We start from the raw sequence: 23,914 nt of genomic DNA, 5'->3' as shown, positions 1-23,914 counted from the left end.
TCAACAAACACAACTGCCATCTATCTGCTGATTGACACAACAGCAGAATTGCAAGATATTCTATTGGAAGCGAGACAAACCAAAAGTTGGCCGGTAAGTTGTGCCCTGGCTAATAGCCACTACTACATTTAAAGTGACCTAATTATCAGCCAAAGAAGCAATAAGGGAAAGAGAAATGCTCTCATAGACAAACTTACTTCATGCAGCGGGAGTGAAGGTGGCAGCGAGATGTGGGAACGCGGACCAGACAGGAAGAGAAAGCCAGCAGCAGAGTGTGGCTGACCCGGTCCAACGACAAGGACAAGAGCTGACGAGCCTGAGGAGAATCCTCTCCACACCTGGAGTCAGTGAGACAGAGAGGGTAAGGAGCCAGCGGGGGGATGGCGTCAAATAAATCTGTGACAGGGTCAAAGGCCTAATGTGTTGGTGCTTCAAGACAGACAGCCCTGTGCCCTTAACCATCATACAAATAGTCACAATGGACACTGTTCAGAGCCAGAGCTGTGCAGTAAGAATAAATAATATCAGTATTTTTAAGTTAAATGTCAGTGGATGGACAATGGAAAAAAACAACTCAAAATCATTGTCAAGTTTAAGCTTTTTGCCATTCAACTTTTTTCAGCAACAACAACAAAAAGAAAGAAATAACAAACAAACAATGATTTCACCCTCTTGATCTGCTTAAAGAAATCTTTGTATCAATAGACACTACAGCACAGTCTGGCAGATGAAGCACACACTCCCAACAGCAAATTTAAAGGCACAATCAATGATCCAAATGTAAAGCAAATGGGTCATAACACAGAATTGGAATCATGAATCCCAAACTGGTTGTCAGGGTTACTGCAATACATGGACTACTAACACAATAATTATATCTAAGTTAATAGTGTTTTCTGGTGCCCTGAAAGGTTTGGTCACATTAAATCATCAATATATTATTCAGAAAGTTCTAGTTCAAGTTCATCTTTAGCGTCATGTATATAAAAATACAACAAAATACTTGTGCTCTGGCTCTCTGTGTCTTAACACAAAGGACACATCATTCTCAAAACGGCAAAACAAACAAACAAACAAAAAAAACCCACTACAGACCTACATAGACTAAATACACAGTACATTCATATGTATACATTATAAACACAATGTACAGTAGATGATAATAATAGTGTGAGGTGCATATGGGTGTGTCAGAAACTGACTTCCTGTGGAAAGAAGCTCTTACTGAGAAGGGTGGTGTGTGATTTGATGCTCTGGTGACATTTTTTAGGGAGCAAGAACAGAACATGGGCGAGGTGGCTGGTGTCCATGATGACGTTTTGGGCTTTCCTTTTGGTGGTGTAAATGTTATTAAGTTGTGGTAGTTCTGCTGTCTTTGTAGCAGTCTGCAGTCCTAAGCAGTAAGCCTGCCAAACCAAACTATGACACAGCCTGTCAGAACACTCTCAACTGTACAGCAATAAAAGTTCAAAAGAGTTTTGGTGCTCATACCAAACCTCTTTAGATGCCTCAGGAAGTACAGTCTCTGCTGTGCTTTCTGTGGTTGATGCAATTGATGTTGAGAGACCATGTGAGGGTGTCTGAGATGTGTATGCCAAGAACTATCAACAATTTCAACAGATGATCTATAGATGGAAATAGGAATGTGGTTTTCTCTGATCTTTCTGAAGTCAAATAAAAAAACTAAAAACTAACACTAACACTACTTTTCTTAATCATTAAGTCAGGCTCTTTAATCATACAAAAACTGTATACCTATAATTCATATGGTCAAATAAAGAACTGAATATGCTTATAAGCTGCACTTAAATGTTAACTATTTAAAATAAGGAAGCATAAGGAAAGACAAAGACCAGGAGTTATAATCTTTTAGAGATAAGGACAAAAATCACTTTTATCCTTCTTACTTCTCTGGGTTGAACCCCTCCACCTCTTCCAGGAACACACTGCTGTGGGAGGCAGAATCTCCATTGGGAACCATAAGGAACTTGAGGATGGTCCCTCGGGTCGAGCCGAGGAACAATACTGTGCGGTTCTTATGAGGACCAGCTTCTGTGTCCACCACCATGGATGTCAACTGGTACCTACATAGACAGATGGAACATGAAACCACATTTACTCAAAGTAGATCAATAAAATATATTTCCTATCTGACCTATACACTGATGCAAGATGTAAATCTGCATACCGTCCCATAGTTTTGACCACCCAAGGTCTGTGCCCCAGTAGTGGAACTGTCTCGTCCATTAGCGGGTGGGTCTTCACAAAGTTCAGCACCTCATCCGGTAGCGTGGTAGAGGAGCTAAATCTGGATCCCTGGACTGCACATCCTCCTGGTCTATAGACAGAAGCCGAGGAAGAAACAGAGAATGAGAAAACACGGCATGATGAATAGATAGAATAAGGAAGCATAGAGGATAGATATGAGAAGGAGAGATAGGATTCCAGAGAGAGGAAGAAGAAAAGAGCCAGAGGAGTTCTTTTTTTGGCTGCTGTATGCTGCATTAGAATATTTGCTGAATGGGAGTGAAGTTGCTTTGTGATTGACAGCTGGAGCTTATATCGAGGGAGTAAGTAGAGTACAGTATATGTGAGACAGATGCTCAGGGCAGCAGCACTGCAGTATTCTGCCAAAGTTCTGCTCACATACACTTTGCATAACAATACCTCGGTTTAGGCACTGCTTCATCCGGGACTGGAGTCCAAATAGACTCTGGGGATTTCTGCTCTTTAAACCGGCCCTCGAAGACATGAGCGAGCTGCTGCATGTCAAACACACACACCGCAGAGCCAGGGATGCTACCAGAGACAGAGGAAAGAAAAAAAAGTGATGGGGGGAAAAAAAATATGTTTGAGCTTGTTTGTGTGCACATTGTGTACGTCTTTGAACCTGTTTGGCGGTGTGGAGAAGAGACCCAGGATGACGTCTCGTCCTTGCATGTGGATGATGTTGCTTGTGGCGTGTAAGAGGTTGAAATAGAAATGTGAGTCTCCAGGGACGGAGCAGTTGAGCCGAGCCTTCAGAAATGTGGTCCACTGTTTCTCAAGGACGCGCTGAGAGCCACCCAGGTCTGCTTTACACACACGAGCCACACGGGACACCATCACCTGGAATAACAGGAGTAAAGTATAATAAAAGAGAGAAATAGTATGGTAAAAGAAGCAAAAAGAATGAAAGAAAGAAAAGAAAAAAACCTTCTCTAGATGATGAAACTCCATGGCCATCTCTCTGAAGAAGAAATAAATATGAGGCCCCCACTCCATGGCGCTCACAAAGTAGGGCTCTGGAAAATAATATGAGAAAAACACTGTTAGACAAACACACACATTCACACAATGACACTACAGAACAGCAGCAACGCTGCGCCTGGGGCCAAACGTAACGCTCCGCAGCCCCTGACATGGCGCTGTAATAACAGTCACATCAACATGGACTGCTGCTGTCCACCGACTCGCTCATTGAATATTCATGTCCTGTTTAATTTATCATCATGGACAAGAGGATACACATTATTTATTATTTATTCATCCAGCTCTGTTCTGGCTTTGACCTGCTGTTCGGGCTTGTTTTTCCTCCACGGAGAACAGGCTCGACTGTTAAATCGAAGGCTTGTTAAAACTCTGAATCTGTAGAGTCCAACTAACCTCAATACATCACTCTGTCTGGGCGCGTTCCACTTTTAGTAAATCTATTACATGTGGGTCTAATCATGTCTGGTTTTCCCAGAATAAAACTTACATTTAGTCCCTGAAAACCATCTTATTCAACTATGAGTACCTCATGAAAAAAACAACCTTAATTTTCTTTTCGTAAACTATTGAAGATAATGGTGATGGTTTCTGTTATTTGCTTCCTGATTGTCTATTGATGGTGTCTGGCTCTCGAGGGTCTGTTTCTAAAAGTACCTCTGAACCATTTGGAGTCGTGTTTGACTGTGCGGAGGGCAGGGCTGTCGCTAAGGCTACGATAGATCACCGCATCGATGGCCAGGAAGTCTGTCACAGTACCGGTAAAGAGACTTCCATCTGAGAGCGAGAGAGGAGGAGATTAAGAAGAAGAAGAAGGGGAAGATACAGATGCAGAGATAGCACAAGGTCAAGAAGATTAAAACTAAACAAGCAATGCAGCTTACAGGTCTGACTATAAATCATTTGTAAAGGTAAACACAAGGGCACAGACTTGCCAATGTCTGGAGCTGAAAACTAAGTTTGATGTCTGCTAGAAAGTCTGAATTTTTCAGCTTTAGTGTGCAAACTCGAGATGCTACCTGCAAATAAAGCCACATTGGCATGCCGTGGATCATATGGGCAGCGTGCCATCCCACTGACAGGCTCTCCCACCATTTCTAGAGTGTCTCTCTGCAACAGGAAGAACATATATAGATAAGAAAACTGGCAGATACACACAGAACGACCAGCTGACAGATAGATGGGTACTAACAGTGTAATTGGCACACAGTGGGTTGAAGGCGTTTGTTCCACAGACAAACAGGCCACCATGCTGGCTGAGAAGAACCTTGATGAAATTACGGCACTCTCCCTGTAGAAAAAAACACAAAAGTAAACAATTAAGAGAGGAGGAGAAAATCACAAGGTACGAAGCAACATAAAAAAAACGAGTTTTGAACCAAAGCTAATCTCAAAACTACCAGTCAGAGCAAAAAGACTGCCAGTGTGAAGTATGAGGAATGTAGCTTAAAACAATCCTTAGAGGAAATAACACCCTCCACCACGCTCCATCTGGTTGAACAATAGGATGGGGACTTTATAGCTATCTTCTAAGTGGAGGGTGCTGATTGAGCTGAAATTTAAAGCTGCTATCAGGGAATCTGAGACTTGATGACACAGGTTAGCCCTTCAGTCTTGTTGTGATTGTGACAGTATTTTACAGCGTTGTCAGATGACATGACGTGCATGCAGTTGCACAAAATGAAAGATTAGACTGGAATAAACCTGTATAATAATTTCATTTAACCATGGCTCAATATTTGTTCATCAGAAGTTAAATTCCTGTCAGTCAGGTGATCAGTTTTTCAAATGTTGATTCTTACTGATGTTCAGTGATGCTTGCCAAGTGTTACTAGCTTACTGTAGGTGTGACAAAATTAGTGAGACATCTAAGTACTTTGTATAATTTTGATTTGCACATCATTTTATTGTTTGCCAAATAAAACAGTGCTCATACTTGGTATTGAATCGTGCTAATCAACTAATAGTATTCCAATGTTTGAACTGCAGGGGCTAATTAGTGTTAGCATTGATTCTGGCAAAATGTTAGTTCAAATTATAATCAGTAAGGAAAAAATGTTTGTGGATTCTTCTTTCTGATAATATATTGGTGAATAATGTTCTTATTGTGACATTGTAATAGTGATTACTATCGATGGTTTGACTTGTTAGAAGATTAGTTTGACATTTTTGGAAAATACACTTATTCGCTTTCTTGCAGAGAGTTAGATGAGATGATTAATACCTCTCTCATATCTGTGAGCACAAAATCTGCCTACCCACACCTCTAAAAGTCTCTAATTAACACATTAAATCTTGTTTGTTTCATTATACAGCAGATAACTAGCAGAGACACAGGCAACTAGCAGAGACTCAAGGAAGTCGATGCTCCCAGCCAAGAAATAGTCTGGCACATAAAACATCTGTATAACGTCTGTAAAACTGTGAAATGATGTTTTTACACTTCATTTTCTGTACAGATTAAACAGGTGCAACATGTTAATTAGTAAGGTTTAGAAATGCTGGCATGCAGATGTTGTTACTGTACCTTTGGACAGAGCCAGGCTAGCTGTTTCCCCTTGTTTCCAGACTTTGTGCTAAGCTAAGCTAACAACTACAGGCTGCCGTTACATATTTACCATACAAATGTGAGAGTGGTATCAATCTTCTCATCTAACTCTCGCCAAGAAAGTGAATACTATATTTTCCAAAATGCCAAACTATGTCTTTAATAACTTAAATAAATGTTGCATTCCATTCAGGTGTTTCAGGTCATTTTCAGTTTCCAGTTTCTGTCTGGCACACATAACTGGGACAGGCTCATCCTTATTAGTTCCACCTGTGCTTTTCCTGTTATGACACTTCAAACTATGAAAAAGGTCTATTCTTGTACTGTTGTACTGTAACCTCAGTTGGTTGATGTTTCACACTTATTTACAGATGCGGTGGGTCTGTACAGCATCAGAACTCATCTAATAACTGTACTACTGTATGTCAGATGATTCACAGCAGCATCAATAGTGCCTGTTACCCTGAGATTCATAATTTGATCTCTTCTTCTGAGTTAGTGGGCTTTTACTAACATAGTTCACCTGTCTTCTTCCTCTCACTCTCTCATCATTGCTCCATATTCCCTACGTCCTGTCTTTGTTCCTCTTTTATCAAAGCTTTAATTCCTTTTTTTGTTCTGACATCTTTTCCTCTTTCATCAGTGTTCTTTGAGGGAACACATCTTTTTTCCTTTTGTTGTCCCCCCCCTATCCTGGTTACGTGTTTCTTCCCCAGTTCTCCTCCGCCTACACACATCCCTACCTATACCTCCCTTCCTCAACTGATTTCAATTACTGTTTCCTCCCTGAGGCTGTGTCACTCTCTCTGCTCAGTTTGCTCTATAATGTTTCCCGTTGCTTCTCTTTATTTTTCCACAAGTTCTGCCCAGATTGGATTTTGCCGCTGGCACAGCTACATTTATACAATAAACTTATATTTTAAGTTACAGCCTGTCAACCAGGCTACCATCCCATCAAATCTTTGTCTTTTCTATATTTGATCACATTCCCCTCATATCTCAGAACACTGTCAACTATCACTTTATATACGTGCATCGTTGTTCCACTTTTTTGTCTTTCCCAGGGGCTATGAATGAGATATATGAGGAAAATTGGCACAATGCAGGTGTGCAAGAAGATGACTTTCAAGCTCCATGGACATCTTTTGGCGAGGGTAATGTTTCACTGAGCTTGCACGATTATGTGATGTGCTGATTCCGTATCATCAACAAGATCAAATTTGTGTAAAAACAGCATGCAGGCGCACCCAAGGGGAAATAAGGTTTCTCTAGCAGCTGTTGCGTCTGTCCATGCGTGTGATAGTGTAGACGGTGTTGATGCATGTAAGAGTGGATCTCAGTGTGTTGTGTACAAACACAATACCTCATGTTTGCCCTTCATCCGGCACACTCGGATGTCGTTTTTGTTGGATTCCCATGTCCGTTTCTGTCAAAGGGACGAACCACAGTCAGAACTGACCAAATGTGTATTATGTGTGTACATGTACATTATCAATTATTATTATGTGTTTGGTTTTGTAAGTGTGCAATAAGATGAGTCTTACCTTGCTGTAGAACATCTCATCACCTGCCATGTTATCCAGCTCCACTCTGTACAAGTCATCTCTACAAAACACACAAACACATAAGTCCCATGTAATAACAACATAAACAACGTGTAAGGCAGGTTTCTTTTTCATTGTTCAATGGGTGCTCATGTTAATTGGTGTAAATGAAAAATAATAATTTGGCATAAAAATGACACATGTATGTGAATGTATGTTCTGTGTTGCACTATGAGACCAGAGATGTAATTGGTAGGTTATCCACACACGATAAACAGTCGCTTGCTTCATTAATGGTTGAATGTTATTGTTGTTGCCTTAGAGAAAAAATTGTTATCGGCACACCACTTGTTAGACTGCCACCTGCTTGTGTTTTTGTGACACAAATCTGTTCTGGTCAAAGCCATCAAATTAAAACTGTGTGAATTTAAAGGTTACATTTTTTCATTTAAATGAGGCGAAATATATTATTTATTTGTGGTAGTCATTTGGTAAGTTTATTAGACTTCATTTCAGCACCATGTGCTGTTCAAACTGCCCACAGCAGGGCGAGGCACAGTCGTCTGGGTTTGCTTGCCTCTCTCCTCATGTGAGGGCAGTATTAGATGTTACTAGTTTATTTTTATTGGGGGTTTACATGAGCCTTTTATTTACATTGTTTTATACAGCAGATGTATTAAAGATGATGTAAATGTTTTGATATAAACTCTGAAAGTTAAAACCTAAATATTTTAGCTTATTTGCCTACCACTTGTGTAAGGCAGCACTTATTTTGTATCATGTATACGACTAATATGAAACAGATTTCCCTTCACATTTAACAGCAAGATTTAATACATCCTCACTAGAACAAACTGCAAATGTCCTCCACAGAGTGACAGCAGATGGAAGCTGTGGCATCAAATGAAAGCAAAAGGATATTAATGTGAACACGTCAGTAACACACAGTTGGAGGCGGTTGCCGTTGGTTACCTGGCTCCTATGTAGAGTGTGCGGTTGACTTGGAGGACTGTCTGGATGTGCAGCTCCTGTCTCTGAGCTGAACGATGAGCTCTGCCCAAGAACACTGGATACCTCCTCACCACTGACATGAACACACACACACACACACACACACACACACACGAACAGGCGCAGAGAGAGAGAGAGAGAGAGAGAGAGAGAGTGAAATGTTGACTAAAACAAGCAAGAAATGAAGTGCCTTGCTCAAGGAGGCTTTGACAGTTGAGGACAGAGAAAGTACTTTTCCCATCTATATTTATCCAGAGAACTCAGGCAGGCCATAAAGCATCTTTCCTAACCTTCACTTTTATAGTGTCTTCACTCATTCCTGATGCTTTTATTTCAGAAAACAAAGATAATGGACGGGAGACAAATTTGTTAGCAGGTACAGCACACAGAGATGGTTTTATCCTCTTAGTGCTTCCACTGCTGTTGATGTATGCAGCTCTATAATGAGAAAAACTGTCTGTGATCATTGTTGTTATTTTAGTGTGGAAAAAGGCATCTCCTCCCTACATTTCAGATAAATGAGAGAGAACATATGAGGTGCAGAAAGGAAGTGACAGTAAGAGACTGTGAGAAAGTTTCAAAGAGGAGGACAACAGTCTCCACGGGGAGCCCTCATCATCAGGAGACAGATTGGGAAAACGTCTCATTGTCCTTGACTGCAGGGGAGGGAGAGAGGACGGAATGATCCATCTCCACCTATCCCCTCCTCTTCTCTCTTCCACCCTCAGCCCCCTCTCTTGTCATCTGTATCGCCCCATCCAACCCAATTGTCTTATACTTTTTCATCTTCCCACGTCTCTCAACATCTATGACGACTGTTTTTCTATCTTTCTGTCTCTCTCCTTTTTTCTCTCTCTCCATCTCTTTCCCCCTTTCTTTCTTTATGATCATTTTTCTTTCTGCTATGCTGCCATAGAGAGACGGGGTGAAGTCTCTTTATTTATCTGTGTAGCTCTGAAGCAGCTCCACACCAAGGCTCTGACCCTTGACCACTGATTTCCACATCCTTCGTGGAGCCATTCATCAATGCTGCACACACACACACACACACACACACACACACACACACACACACACACACACACACACACACACACACACACACACACACACACACATACCCTCTACGGGGACGTAGCTGAGTGGACTGGGTTCCTCTGGGAATGAGCCATCAGCCAGTTGAAGCAGCAGGAGAAGAAATGTGAGAGGAGGAGCCATGGTCGCCATGGCAGCAGAACACATGCACTGTTAACAAAGAGAGAGGAGAGAGAAAAATTTCATTGTTGTGTACTATATATGTTTGTGTAAGTGTGTGTGTGTGTGTTGACATTTTGACAGATTCTCAGGAATTGACCAACAGGTCTGCAAATGTGTGTGTATGTGTGTGTGAGAACAGGGTCAGAAGTGCACTAGGGTGAATGCTGCCACCAACCTGGCTTCAGCAGGGAGCTAATGTGTTTCTATTGTCTGCTTAGCGGCATAATGGGGATCTATTGTCAGAAATGTCACTCCATTGTCAAACAGTCTGAACTGAAAGGGACTCTCACAGCCATAAAACACACCAAGAGACAAAACATTCACAGGTTTACAAAGCCACTTTAGGTGGTAATGTTCCTTTCACTAATTGTGTTTCTATAGGGACATATGGTGGCTATATTATAGGTAATTAACCACAAAAGAGGATCTGGTCTTTATATATCAGAGCAGAAAAAGAACAGATAAAAAGGAAGACTGGGGTAAGCTGGACAATGTCTTTTAAAGGTTAAAATGTCAAGAGCACTTTAAATCATGGGAAAGGAAAAGGGGAGGCACTGATTTTGGACTTTAAAAAGTTAAGAGGCCACAATACTGTTTAGGATACATCTGCACACACAAACACACATACACAACAAGACTAAAAGAATACAGCTACTCTAGTGACTCTGTGAGGCCAAGTACACATGCAATGAGAAAGAGTGCTAGAAAGAAGTTGATTAAAGAAATCTGCTAACATGCTGATGTTAAGCAGGTATAATGTCTAAGCACAAAGTACAGCTGAGGATGATGGGAAAGTCATCACTTTTGCAAGTATTTTGTCATAAACCAAACCATTGCCATCCCTGCAGCCATGCTAGGACGTACATGTACACACGTAAAGGGGTCAAACAGTCAAAAAGAAACCCCCGTTGCTCTACATCAGCCACCAATAAAACCATAACACTGCTGCACAGAAGTTACTACCACATAAATTGTGACAGCCGCACCATCAAACACGTTTGAATATAGAAGCGTTTCTATGCATTTACTCAATATGCCTGTGGGTGAGCTACACAGCTTGTGTGTCAGAATGAACCGTCTTTGATATGAGAATGCTTTGAAAGGGAAGAGATGAGACAAATGGGGAGAGCCAAAAAAGGGCGGAGTACTTGGGCCTTTGTCTCTGGTTGCTGCGAGCGCTGTTAAAATCTTTCAAACTGTTAAGTTCGATGAAACACAAATGAAAAGGTGAGAAATGGAAGAAAAGACGTGAATGCTGTTCTCTTCAAATCAACCTGAATGCCATGTTCCATGTTTCCCCCCCTCAACCCCCACTTATTTCCTTTCATCCTCCGTCTCCCTCCCTCCCATCATTTCTCCTCCTTTCTATCTCTCAGCTTGTCTGTTCCCAGATAAAAACCCTACGACTGTTTTCAGAGATAGAACACCAGGTAGTGAGGTGTTAGTTGCTAAGGTGATGATGACAACTGCTATTTGAAGCGCGCGCACACACACACACACACACACACACACATACACACATACACACACACATACACAAACACACACAGATGTACTCAGATGAAACACACACAACCACACTCTCTTATACATAAGTACATTCACCTGTGTTGCCAACACTTCAGACTGTGCACGGGTTTGAGTGACAAGCTGTTTGAAGACATCAGTGAGGCGATGTGGGCTGCTGACTATACTCTGGGGGCCTCTTCAAATAAAATTCTATCCCAGAGATTGCAGGTTTGACATCTCTAAGCCTTTTCCTCATGCATTGGAGGAGGCCTGAGGAGGTGTGGGGTGGGGGTTGGGGGGGGTGTTTCATCTGACTCTCTGTTGGGATTCCCTGGACTAGAACTGACTGAGTGTGGTTTAGGGTCAACATCATGTCATTAGATGGTGGAATAACACTGCAGCACATAAGTTACTACCAGATATAATTTGTGACAACCACACCATCAAACACACGCTTGAATATAGAAGTTTTTCTATGTATTTACTCATTATGCCTGTGGGTGAGCTACACAGTTTGCATGTCAGAACAAATTGATGCGAGAATGCTTTCTAAGCTTTCTCCTCATGCATTGGAGGAGGCCTGGGGGGGGAGCGTGGGGTGTTTCATCTGACTCTCCGTTGGGATTTCCTGGGCTAGAGTGTGGTTTAGGGTCAGCATCATTTCATTACAGCTATTTCATGAGGGGGATCCAAATTTGATGCTTAAACCCAAAATTAAATTCTGTTGCCTTGAATGGATTGAAAGGATGGAGGGTCGGTATTAAGATGGAATTAAATGAAGCGTGTGTTCCAGTGAGATTAGGCATCATATGTTATGGACTAGCTTTGTCACATTAACGCTGGGCATCCCTGTTTCCTTCCTCACCCTCTCTTCTTCTCTCTTACACACACACACACACACTTTCTAGCAGCGGCTGCACATGCAACATACTAAAACCCTGCGGCCAATCATTGATAAAGCCTCCTCATTAGAGTGCGTATTGATCAAGGTTATTGATCCACAAGATAAACCATCAGATCTGGGCCAAGACCAGCATACTAGAGAGAGAGTTGCTGGCTAGCTTCATGACAAAGGCAGTATTTTTAATGCTCAGGGCTACAAAAACGGTTTTGGGGCAGTGCTTTCTGATTCTGTTCCGATTTTTCCATGATGCACTGAGAAGACAGAAGAGAGAGATGAAGGGTAAAAGGCAGAGATGGTCTGAGAAAAAGCCAAAAAAAAAAAAGAGGAAGAGAGATATTGCTCCCTATAGACTTCCAGCTCATCAAGCTATAAAAACAGACCGCTGGTGACAGCATAAGTATCTGAAAATCAAGGGAAGCGAGCCGATCAAGTGGAAAGAAGAAAAGGTGATATGTTATTTGTGTCAGATCATGTTGGTGTGATAGGATTAAATGGTGTGACACTGACACGGTTATCATGGGATGCATGTAATGACGGCGACAGCCACACAGTGTAATCTAGCCTCATCAGGCAACCCATTAGCGAATCACCTGCTAACACTCACATCATTAACCAATCAGCAGGTCACCTGAAGAAGCATAATCACCTGCTTTCACCTCGTATCAGTTTGTCCATATGTTTTGTCCTCATCGGCTGGGACTCAGCTCCATTTCATAAAGTCTTTCTCTCCAGTGTGCGCTCGTTTACCTGCCATAACTGATCTGACCGGAATGACAGGAGATAAGCAGCATGCTGGGAATTTCTATAAGGCCCTCACTTCTAATGCGATGTGTCAACAATATGTGAATGATATATATTTAATGATTGTCTAGTTAATACCTGGCCTTTAGTGTATAGTGGGGATGCTCATATTTGCACAAGGCATCTCAACTATTAAAGCTGCTGAACAAGATCAATATACTTTCATCCTGCTAAACAGAGACAGTATAAAGAGCACCATTCCTTTACATACCAAGGAGCATTAACTGACAGGAAAATACTGAGGCATAAATACAAAAGGCCTCAGCACTCCCTCTTAAGGCACTATACCCACTGATGCTGCAAGCACTGTTGTTAAGACGTTCGAGCCATGACCTGTGCTGCGCCCAACTACACTACTACCACCATTAATTAAACCTCTGATGTGTGTGTGTGTGACAGAACCTGGAGGAGTGAAGTCTAAACACATCTCTCCGTTGGTGCTGACATTTCATTTGTCACTGAACTGTGTTTTCTGATGCGTTGCATTGAATCTGTGGTTGTGATTAGGTCTACAGGCAAAATCTTTCCCCCTCTCTCTCTGTGTCTTTCCCTTCGTCTCTCGCTCTCTGTTTAGCTGCTGCAGCCACTCCACTCTGTGCCTTTGTTACCGTAGCAACCAATAGCAAAGCAAGGCAGAGATGTTCTGTTGCAGTAGATGTAAAAGCAAGGGGAGGTGGGTTCGCCCTGTAACACATACATGCATACATATGTACGAGCATACACGCCTGCACACACACATACACTGATGCATATACTTAAGCAGTAACCCAAATACATGTACATTGATATGAGTGTGTATGTACATAGATATAAGGAGGTGGGGGTACCCACTCTCTCAGCAAGGAGGGGGATGGGGGAGTTGGAAGCATTTTATCTTCACATTATCCACACATTGGCAAGATGGCTCATTTGAAATCAATGATCAAAAATGGAAAATAGTCAGGAAACAATGCATTTAGCCCACATTCCCTTAGAAAATGTTGTTTTTTCATTGGATTTCCAGCTGAATCTATTAGCCTTAATGAGCTAGCTGCATTGTTCTTGTTCTGTGTTTCTGTCAAAGCATTTTGAATCATTAAAGAGCACAACATGAATGGACACAAGGTGAGCTGTGACACCACAAACTTCATTTTGGACAAAAATAACAACATGTTAAAATAACCCAATTTGGGACAAGCTTCACTCGTACCAAACAAAGGTAGGAACAAGTTCTGAGGCCTCCTCTCTCTGGGATTATTATGACCAGTTGATGTACAATAACACACACAAACTCAGATGGATCAAGAAAGTTAGAGTCAGATTTAAAATATACGTTATTTATCAACATGAACACTCTGCTGAAAAAGAATCCTTCACACGCTCTCCTCATTTGTAAGACAAGGCGTCTTACAAATGAGGAGAGCGTGTGAAGGATTCTTTTCTCCTTGAGGACAGTATGCAGGTTAAAGCCCTGAATAAACCGAGGTGGCCTGAGGGTAGAAACACACACATGGGCTAAACTGGGAGAAGTGGGTCACCTTCACACTCCAGTAATCCACCCTACAAGCAATATAGCTTCATTAACAGACTTAAAACGTGTGTTCATTGAAAATGGAAAGGACATTCAGGAAAATGTAACTGTGAGAGAAACCGGAATGTTCTTTCTGATCACGGCAAAGTATTTTTTGTGATTCCAGATAACTTAAATATGGTGGTAAAAGTTCAGACAAGTATTGTATGACTCTTTATGACTTTATTGCATGATTATTTAGCGGATACCAGACTTCACTCTCTGGTTGTGGGACGAAAACAGTACAATCCAGCTATAGCTTTTTATGTGTCAAGATGGACTTTACACAAAATAGCTGAAAATATTTTCGCACATTTCACCGATTCCACACTTATTTTCCACTGACTCCATAAAATAAACATCTCTGACGTCACTCATAGGGATGCTTGGAAGCTTGGATTTGGGATTGCTGCTTTATTCTTTATTTTTATTGCCCATTAGCTTCCATAACGTGGTTGCTACAACCAACCTAACAACAATTTTAAATCACATTGATGAATAAAACAAGAGATCAGAAAATAAGTGAAAAAACTCAAAACAAATAACCCCAACACACAAAAAAGCACACAAAAAACGCAATTAGTAATTGAGACTAAAACGTAATTAAAAAAAATATTCTGACTTTTTATTCAAGATAGAAGTTGGGAATTTTTCATTCACTTCAATAAAGTCAGAACTTTTGGAAACCAGTAATTAACAACCTCAGAGGAACAGCATATTAACACACAGTCACATGGTTTCACCATTCAGTTGGGCTGTTGGCCACTCAATTGCAAAAATGTATGACAAACACATGGATCTAAAGAGGGTTATAGTTGGGATACTAGGCCATATCAGTATTTGCTGGTGGCTTACAAACTACCCTGTTCATTTAATACATAGTACTTTTAAGATTAGTTCAGTTAATATCGGTCAAGTCAACAATTTTCTGACTACAATTTTCTGAATTAGCTGTATTGCCAGCTGGGGTGCCAGAATTTGCTGCAAGTTCAAAATGGCTGTTGTGGGAATAATTATTTGTGGTATTAAATATCTCCCATAACAGGTGGCAACACCAGTAGAACAGGTTGGAGTGAAGAGAAAAGAACACATGGATATTTATTCAGATTCACAAACCTGTTCACATGTACTCATATACAAACACAAAAGAGAGCCTGTGCACACACACACACACACACACACACACACAAACACACACACACACACATACACACACACACACACACACAATCACGCTCTCTTCAGCTGTGGAATCACTGTGTCAAGTCTTTATCTTATCGAGGTGGAGGCGATATTCCCTCAAGTGGCTGCCTGTCTCCTCAGAGCAGGTCTAATCAGAGTTAAGGGAATCTGTCTTTTGCTGTTAAATATCCTAAAATACTATTCAATCTACAGGGTCATTTATATGCTAATGCAAAGGTTACCTCTGCATACGCCTTTGACGCAGCTATGTGCTATTAGGTTATGTGTGTGCGTGAATGAATGGAAAAAAAAAGGAGAGAGAAAGATGAGAGAACTACTGATAGCAAAAGAGCAATGAAAGAGGGGGATGAAAAGAAAAGATGGTAGCAGAGAGAGAGTTAGAGAGAGAGAGAGAGAGAGAGAGAGAGATAGAGAGAGAGAGAGAGGGGAGATATGAAGGGAAAGAGAGGAGAGAAGATACAAGGCAGAAAGGGAGAGAGATATTCCCCTGGGTGGATGCCATAGGTAATTAAAATAGGATGGACAGAGCTGGAGTCTAGCCAGAGAGAGCTCCATCTCCCCTTAGACTTCTTCTCCAATCAGGCCTTTTGCCTAAAGCCAAATTGCTGCTAGTGACAGACACACAGTAGTCTTTGGATGCAGTGAGTTATCAATTTATGGATAATGGACATGTGTGATAAACACACAGCTCATAAATGTATGGACAAAGCAATCAAACACTCACAAATAGCTAAATCTGAGCTGTGAAAACAGGTAATGTCTATACATCTGGTTCTGCACTGAGAGAAACACACATGAAAACATAACACACACACACATGCGCACACACACTCACTCACACACACACACACACACACACACACACACGTACACACACACACGTACATTTACAGCGCTGTACAAAGCTGCAGCAAGGGCAAACGTTACTAACCAGAGTTTGACTGCAGTAAGCACATATACATTCACTGCACAGCTCTGAGCTAGAGGCGAGCACATAAGTATGCAGTGCACACACTCAAACACACACTATGAGCACAGAGTGGAATACACACACACACACACACACACAAACACACACCAGCCACGTACAACGGCAATGAAGATGCAGCCTAATAACACAACAGCGTCGAATGAATTGAATTGAAAACGACTTGGACTTGTTTTCATGCTGTTATTATTCTGTTTTGTCACACGCACACAGTGTTAATGGTGCACTTTGTACTGTACAAGGTAGTCCATGACATCTGTCTCTAGGGAACAAACATCATTTCTTTTGCTTAACCACGTCTTAGGCTATACCCTTTGTGTTTTTCAGCACAAAGAGAAATCATCTTTTTGCTCTAAAATTGGAAAATAAATTGAGATCCCAACCAAAAATATCAGTTATTCTTTTATATTGTTTGTCTTATATGATTCACTGACCACAGCCCAACATCTCGTTGCCTTTTTTTCTACTTCAACAAAGACTATGCTAAATAGGCTGTGCTAATGTCTCAACGTGGCAGCCATTACCATACTCTGTTAGTGGCTTCTCATATGCCAGTGTAAAAGGAGGCGCAGGCTGAGAGGTAGCTCATATTCTCGACATGTTGTTCTTTGTGTGCTGTGATCACCCGTAAGGGTAAATATAGCTCTTTTGGCAGAAGCCCGCTAAGAGGATCACAGCTCACAATAGGTGGTCCATACACAACAGATATCAAAATGCCACAGAACCTGCTTGTGGATTGACATGTGAACACACACACGGATGCCTGCGCACGTAGAAACTACACCTATAGCGTACACACCTATACACGGAGACGACGCCTCCCCTGAGAGCCTTCTCTCCTCCTCGCAGGTATAATTGTGTTTCTGCTATGCTTTGCTCCTCTCCCCTCAGTTGTGACTGGGCCCCAGATGAAAAGCCATAATTAAAAGAGAAAAGTTGTATTTGTGTGAAGAAGGGATGGGTGTGGGAGAGGACAGGATGAAGGAGAGAGAAAGATTAGCCACAACAAAGCTTCATCAGGCTACAAAACCATCTCGAGTAGCTGGGAGACAAAAGACTCGGATGTGCCTTTATCTCCTAATAAAAAAGTCTTCCAAATCCCTCTGGCTAAGCTGCCATAACTAAAGCCTGCCTTTGGCTTAGGTGCTCGCTGAATTTGTTGGACAACAAAAGCAGCAAAATATGAGAAGATAGACGAAGCTTCCAAGAAATTTATATATATGCCTCCATTCATTTTGTGCAAAGATGTAAAAAGTCAAGTGCCTTGGCAGTGGCATTTGAGGAAAGGTTACTTGCTTATTTGCTTATTTTGTTCGTGTGGGCCTGTAGATGTGCGTACGTGTGAGTGCTTCAGTGGAAGTGTGAAGTGGATTGTCATTTTCACACTTTGCAATTTTGGGATGTAAATGAGATCACAGAAGGTAAGAGATTAGACTACCTCTATCATTCTAAGTTGAAACAGGTGTGATATCACTCACAACCAAATTGCCAGGCAGTTAAACGGGATGAGCAGCTGCATGCAAAGAGATGGTTCATTTTGAGAGACACACAAATACAGTACACTACAACACACACATGAAAATATGCATAGGTGCCTCCTAAACTTGCACCCTTGAACAGATCATACATGTGCTATTATCTACCTGATCCATTATGATTGGGAGCATTGGGGGAATTGTTAAGATGATAGAGAGGACAGAATAATACACTGAAAACTTAACACACATGTTAGCGCGTTATAGCATGTGCAGAGACCACATAATGTGCAAAGGGATGCATAAAAAAGAGGCTGCACCTCAGGGGGGTAATCAGTGAAGACAGGTAGTCATAAAAGTGAGGATCCATGGCCACTGTAAAGTGTATGAGGGATTTCTACATTGAAAACAACTGCAGGGCATTTTTACACAGTATATGTGGCCGATGCAGTAACCACATCCACATGGTCCTACCAACTTGTACACTTGAACATAATTTATCATGCACAGTGTGAAGTTTATTGCACCATGGACGATTTACAGCAAAGTTTGCCATATATGTAAAGCTCCTGTGCTTGTGTGGTACCCATTAACTTGCTCCTTTCCCTCTTCAAACATCTGGAGGATTTATCTGAAAGCCTCTCACATCATCCCAGAAAATATTTTGCATAAGGGAGTTTAATTTAAATACCTGTCTGAGGATAACAGCTAGTTTCTGACAAGTAAAGAAAGTATGCCTGCGTGACTCCTGACCCTCTGCCCTTTTAATCCTGCAGAATGACTCCCTGAGGTTCACACTGAGGACCCCACTAGAACAGGTCGCCCAGCAGATGCCTGCCCAAGCTAGGTCTTTCGGATCTTACTGCCCTGAGGTCTACGGACTTCAACACCCTTTTCAAGTGTTGATTTTGTTTTAAAGAATCCCACCAAACCCTGCCACCAGATAAATACTGCGCTCTGTGTGAAGCCGGAACCTAAAAGAAACTGTATCTGGCTGCTTTTGAGGAAAATAAGCATTTCTTACTTCCAATCTGTGGATACATATGCACAGCTTTGCTTTATTTTATGATCAGATTAGTGAATAATCCAGTCTGCTTTGTAAAGCTGAGAGGGTGGTTACATTTAGGACAGATGGGAGTTGATAGAGCAAGTTTTGAAAGTTACTTTAAGTTCATCTAAACATAAGAGTGTACACTGACAATCCTTCATAAGCACAGCTGTGGGTGGGAAATATCTCCAGACTGTGTGAAAAAAAGGAAATCTGCAGTGAGTGTAGGATGAAGTGAGTGACAAAAATGAAAAGAAGCATACTGTTATTTTAAAAAAGAATGTTTTGGTAGCTTGGCATGTGTTCTGGGCTTAAAATCAGCCCAGGTTTGGTAAAAAGAAAACAATTAGTCTGAAGTGGAAATAGGAAACTACAGATTGAATGGTACCTTAGAGCACAGCAGTGTTAAAACCAGTGTGAGTGTTTGAGTCAGTCAATGTTCCTCTCTGTGTACCAGAGGTAAAGAGAGGCAATTTGTCGCCGATTGCTTGACGTATTCTCTTGGCGGTAGGAACAGAGAAGCAGTTAGGTAACATCTCTCTCCTTCCAACATCTTCTGTCTGTTTCATCTCACTCTATTTAACACACAGAAAGACGCAAACAGACGATCTCAGACTGTCATTCTACACATTTCAAGGAACGTGCTCCTTAGCAACCCCGACACACTAATCTGCTGCTGATTTAGTCTCTTTGTGGGTAGCTGTATTATGCTGCAATCCAATCTAATTTTTTTCTCCGTGCTTGAGATGCCTTGTTTGCGGCTTAGCATGTGTGATTGAATAGGGTCCTATGTGATCAATAGAGCTCATTAAATGTCCCTGTGGGCAGTTGTCTCACCCCGAGGCTCTCTTAGATTGCTTTTACCTGCAGCCAGATTCAAGTGGTTCAAACTTTGTTTGTGGCATAATTAATTTTATAATTGAATTACTCAAGCCTGGCCATAGCATGCTATATTGGTGGCTGTAGATTGAACTATCCATTTGGTTCCCCTTGCTTGCTACTTATTACCTGGCATGGGCTGTGAGTGTTTTGGTGATAGGAGGCCTTGATATTGCTGTATGTTTGGGCTGGGCGGGTGTTAGACTGCCTTCCAAAGGAAGACTGAAGGAAACAGTGGCTGCACCTGTTGTTCCCTGCGGTTGCTGTGTGCTGGGGTTAGCACCTGCTCACACGGCTGCTGTATGGCTGTCTGTGTGGGCAGCGGGGATAACAGGGAGACCATTCACACCCGCTCTGTCTGCAGCCCCTCTCCCTCAACGCTCATTCACTCTGCGCTCTCTGCTATCATTTCTTTTCCTGTCTTTTACATGCTCTGCCTATATCCAGTTTGTAGCCTATGTGGCAGATTGCTATCAACCAATCTGTCTGTCTGTGTTTCTGTTTCTCTTATTATTATTTTTTTGTCTCTTCTCTCTCTGCCTTTCCACTCACACAGAAACACAAACATAAACAGCAGCAGCTGTGAGCTGTTATCGTCCTTCTGTGGAACTTGATGGCTTTTAGCGTGAAGGATGAAGCTGTAAACAATAAATTACATATAACTACTAAATCACTTCAGTAATAGCTGGGGCAGCAGTGAGTGAGCATTTAACTTGGGCCGTGGAGATTGTGGCTGTGCAGTGTGGTTATGGGAAAATTGAGATGGCAAGTTATTGTACGTGTACCAGACACTGGAGAAATCATATATTTTGGAGTATTCACTTGAGCATTCACCCATTTTCTGAATCTTTATTGGCAGCAAATATATTAAGTAAAATGTTAAGTCATGGATATGTCTAAATCACTAATCAAATATCTATTAATTTTCTTTATCAGGACTTTTAGATTTTTACATACAAGAATTTTTTTTCTGTGCACTTAAGAGTATCATGCCACTCCTGTCACTCTGCTGCGAGGAAGTAATGACATAATCAATTGGCTTTATGGCTTCCAAATCATCACATCTGACCTTTAGTCTGGTTAACAGGAAACCTTAAGCAAACATTAAGAAAACGTCATTAATTTACTCAGGGGAACGATTATATATCACATTTCTGAGCAATAAGTCTCATTTAGATCACGACCTATGATCCGGGTCGTGATCTAAATAAGAATTTCAATCAAGCTTCGTGCTCGTCCTTGCAATGCAGTGTTATAATGTCTAAGTATTGTCAGCTCTTTTTGCTGAGACATCACTTCAAACCAAACCTACCTGAAAGAACTAGAGATCATATGCAACATGTGAAGGAACAATGATATGCAGCGATATGCAACAAAGATATGAATACACACATACACACACAAAAAAAAAACTTGCAGCAGACACAAAGAGCAGCTCATGTCCACAAAGGTCCAGACGATGCCAGAACAGACATCTATTGGCTCACCCGGAGGAGTAATAATGCAGCATCGCGTTTGGTGGCAGCAGCTAATAAAATTACGCACATGCTGTATATACCTGTTCATCCCATCCACGCCCCGTCTCCCTCACACATATCCATCTCTCAATCCCACCATTTGGCACACTCACCGCACCAGATGGCCAGGTAGGGGAGGCTGTGGCAGGTGCCAACTCGCCCTCTGCGGCCGCTCTTCTTCCTCTCTGTGGAGAAAAGGGTGATGGATACCACGGCTCTCGGTATCCAACGCCTCTCTTAAATAACAGCAGCTCCTCAGCCGCACCTCACCTGTCTCTTGCCTCTACGGCTCCTGCGCGTCGCCGTAGCATCACCGTTTATACCGAGCGCGTCCAAAACGCCCAGTCAACTACAAAGCGTTTTTTTTTCACCCTTGAGAGAAAGAGTCCGTGGTCTAAATGTGCAAACAGCAACCTATTAGGATTTTTCTGTGATCCACAATACGTTTTCTTTCCCGGCAGCCTTGTTCAGACCCTTGCAAAATCCCAAATCCTGCAGTTGCGGTCGGACTGTATTAAGTCTTCTGTGAGGGGGACCGGCCAGTTGTCTGCACTTGGTCAAGCTACGCTTTTGAAATCAGTAGTCAGCAAAATGTAATTCCCCTTTTTTAAATTTACAGTGGCGAGGTGAAATGTCTAACGCAGAGCAGGCACGGTGACAACAGGGGCCCATAATTCACACCCCCTGAAACACAGTCCTGCAGTGGATCAATGATGAATGGAGGACCTCTCTCTCTCTCTCTCTCTCTCTCTCTCTCTCTCTCTCTCTCTCTCTCTCGCTCACACACACACACACACACACACACGTGTGTCAAGTCATCACATGTTTAATGATCAGTAAAATTGTGAATCAGGGTCCTGAAAGACATTTTTGTAAAACTTCAAAAAATGAAGCAGCCAAATCAAAGAGACAAAACCATAATTCTACATAGGAGAGTGATGCATTTAATGGTAACAAATATTGTAAAAGATTAATCAGACTTTATTAATGAAACAGTATAGCCTTAAGAAAATATCTCATTGTCTCAAAACAGAACATAAGGAAGAGTAAAAATAAATGAATGGGCCTAATTTGGGAAAATTATTATATATTGTCTTTGTTATATTGAAAATATTGAGTCACTTTAAAATACTTTGCAAATATAGCCTACTCATTTGGTTCATGTTTAAATATGAAAACATTGTGGACAGTAGGCTAGTGTAAAGTAAATGCATTTACTCATGTACTGCACTCATATACAGTACAGTTTTGAAGTAAATGCACCTTACTTGTGTATGTCCACTTTATGCAATACTTCATACTTCACTAGATCTCAGAGGGACATATTATACGTTCTTACTTTTGACTCCACTATATCGCAGTTAAAGTCATATATGGTTTTACATACTAAACATATGAGCAGTTTAAAAATTATGACACATATTGTATAGTAGCCTATACTCAACAGTATACAAAGTAGTTGAAAAATGAACCGGCTAATGGACCAGCTATATTAAAATGTCGTTTTCACAGTAATAATAGTAATATATCAATATTAATAATCAAATAGTATAATCTTTCTGAGAAGGACTATTTTTATTGCTGTATTGCTACTTTAGTTTGGCCTGTGATATATTATAGAGTTATATCTTACATAGAATTTAGCCTATGAAAAAACATGCTCAAAATGATTATAAAACGTGTAACTCTTCGTTGTTTTGTTTAATTTATCTTCTATCTTTGGGTGTCCACGTCCCAGGTTGGATTGAATCTGTCCTTTTTTCTTTTCTTTTTCTTTCTTTTTAAATCTTGCTGTTGTGAATATTTGGACAAGTGTGTTGTTTGTGTACTCTTTTATGACAGAATAAGAATTAGGTTTATTGCCAAGTAGGTTTGCACATGCAAGGAATTTGCCTCGGTGTTGTGGTGCATAACAGAGAAAATATACACAAAATTAAGTTGTCATAAATAATATGAAAAAGAAATTTATAATAAAACATATTTAAAATATATTCTAAGTGAGAAGAGCTGCAGTGTGCAATTAATAATAATAATAATATTCATAATAATAGTGCAAGTTGCATTAGTGTAACTGGCCAAATTAGATCTAAAATCACAGATGTGCAAGAAGATTATGAGATCTACGTTAATATAATGTGTACTGTCCATGGATGAATCCAATCTAAGCAAATTAATTTATATATTAAACATTTACCAGAAAATCCTATTTTAGCTACTGAAACTATTATTTATGGTTACAAAAATCCCTGTGAGGCTGAACTTCATCAAGGGAGTAAAAAACCTATGAGGCACAAACACTTAAATTGTTTAACTCAGTTTATAACTGTGTATAGATAAACAACCCCACTATCTTTGTAATCATATAAATGTAATGATGATCATAAATTACAGCCTGGCACAATGCAATAAAGTTTTGAGAGAGGACTACGTTC

At 41.0% G+C, this 23,914-nt stretch overlaps 1 protein-coding gene across 1 annotated transcript in view; it reads right to left on the bottom strand.

Annotated features, from left to right (window-relative positions):
• Nucleotides 1–22,162, bottom strand: part of LOC137194047 (semaphorin-6B-like) — a 30,645-nt gene extending 8,483 nt beyond the window's left edge. Inside the window, exons 1-14 of the mRNA XM_067605570.1 lie at nt 21,596–22,162; nt 9,474–9,597; nt 8,314–8,425; nt 7,342–7,402; nt 7,161–7,223; nt 4,442–4,540; nt 4,269–4,359; nt 3,907–4,026; nt 3,196–3,284; nt 2,891–3,108; nt 2,668–2,799; nt 2,189–2,338; nt 1,908–2,084; nt 198–338 (exon numbers count right to left, since the gene is read on the bottom strand). Coding sequence (XP_067461671.1) covers nt 198–338; nt 1,908–2,084; nt 2,189–2,338; nt 2,668–2,799; nt 2,891–3,108; nt 3,196–3,284; nt 3,907–4,026; nt 4,269–4,359; nt 4,442–4,540; nt 7,161–7,223; nt 7,342–7,402; nt 8,314–8,425; nt 9,474–9,594 — 1,574 coding nt within the window. The 5' untranslated portion in view covers nt 9,595–9,597; nt 21,596–22,162. The remainder of the gene's footprint in view (nt 1–197; nt 339–1,907; nt 2,085–2,188; nt 2,339–2,667; nt 2,800–2,890; nt 3,109–3,195; nt 3,285–3,906; nt 4,027–4,268; nt 4,360–4,441; nt 4,541–7,160; nt 7,224–7,341; nt 7,403–8,313; nt 8,426–9,473; nt 9,598–21,595) is intronic.
• Between the last annotated feature and the right edge of the window lie 1,752 nt (nt 22,163–23,914).

Source organism: Thunnus thynnus, chromosome 12 (assembly GCF_963924715.1).
Source record: "Thunnus thynnus chromosome 12, fThuThy2.1, whole genome shotgun sequence".
Taxonomy (NCBI): domain Eukaryota; kingdom Metazoa; phylum Chordata; class Actinopteri; order Scombriformes; family Scombridae; genus Thunnus; species Thunnus thynnus.
The sequence above is the reverse complement of the archived record's forward strand: the minus strand, read 5'-3'. Positions and strand labels throughout refer to the sequence as shown.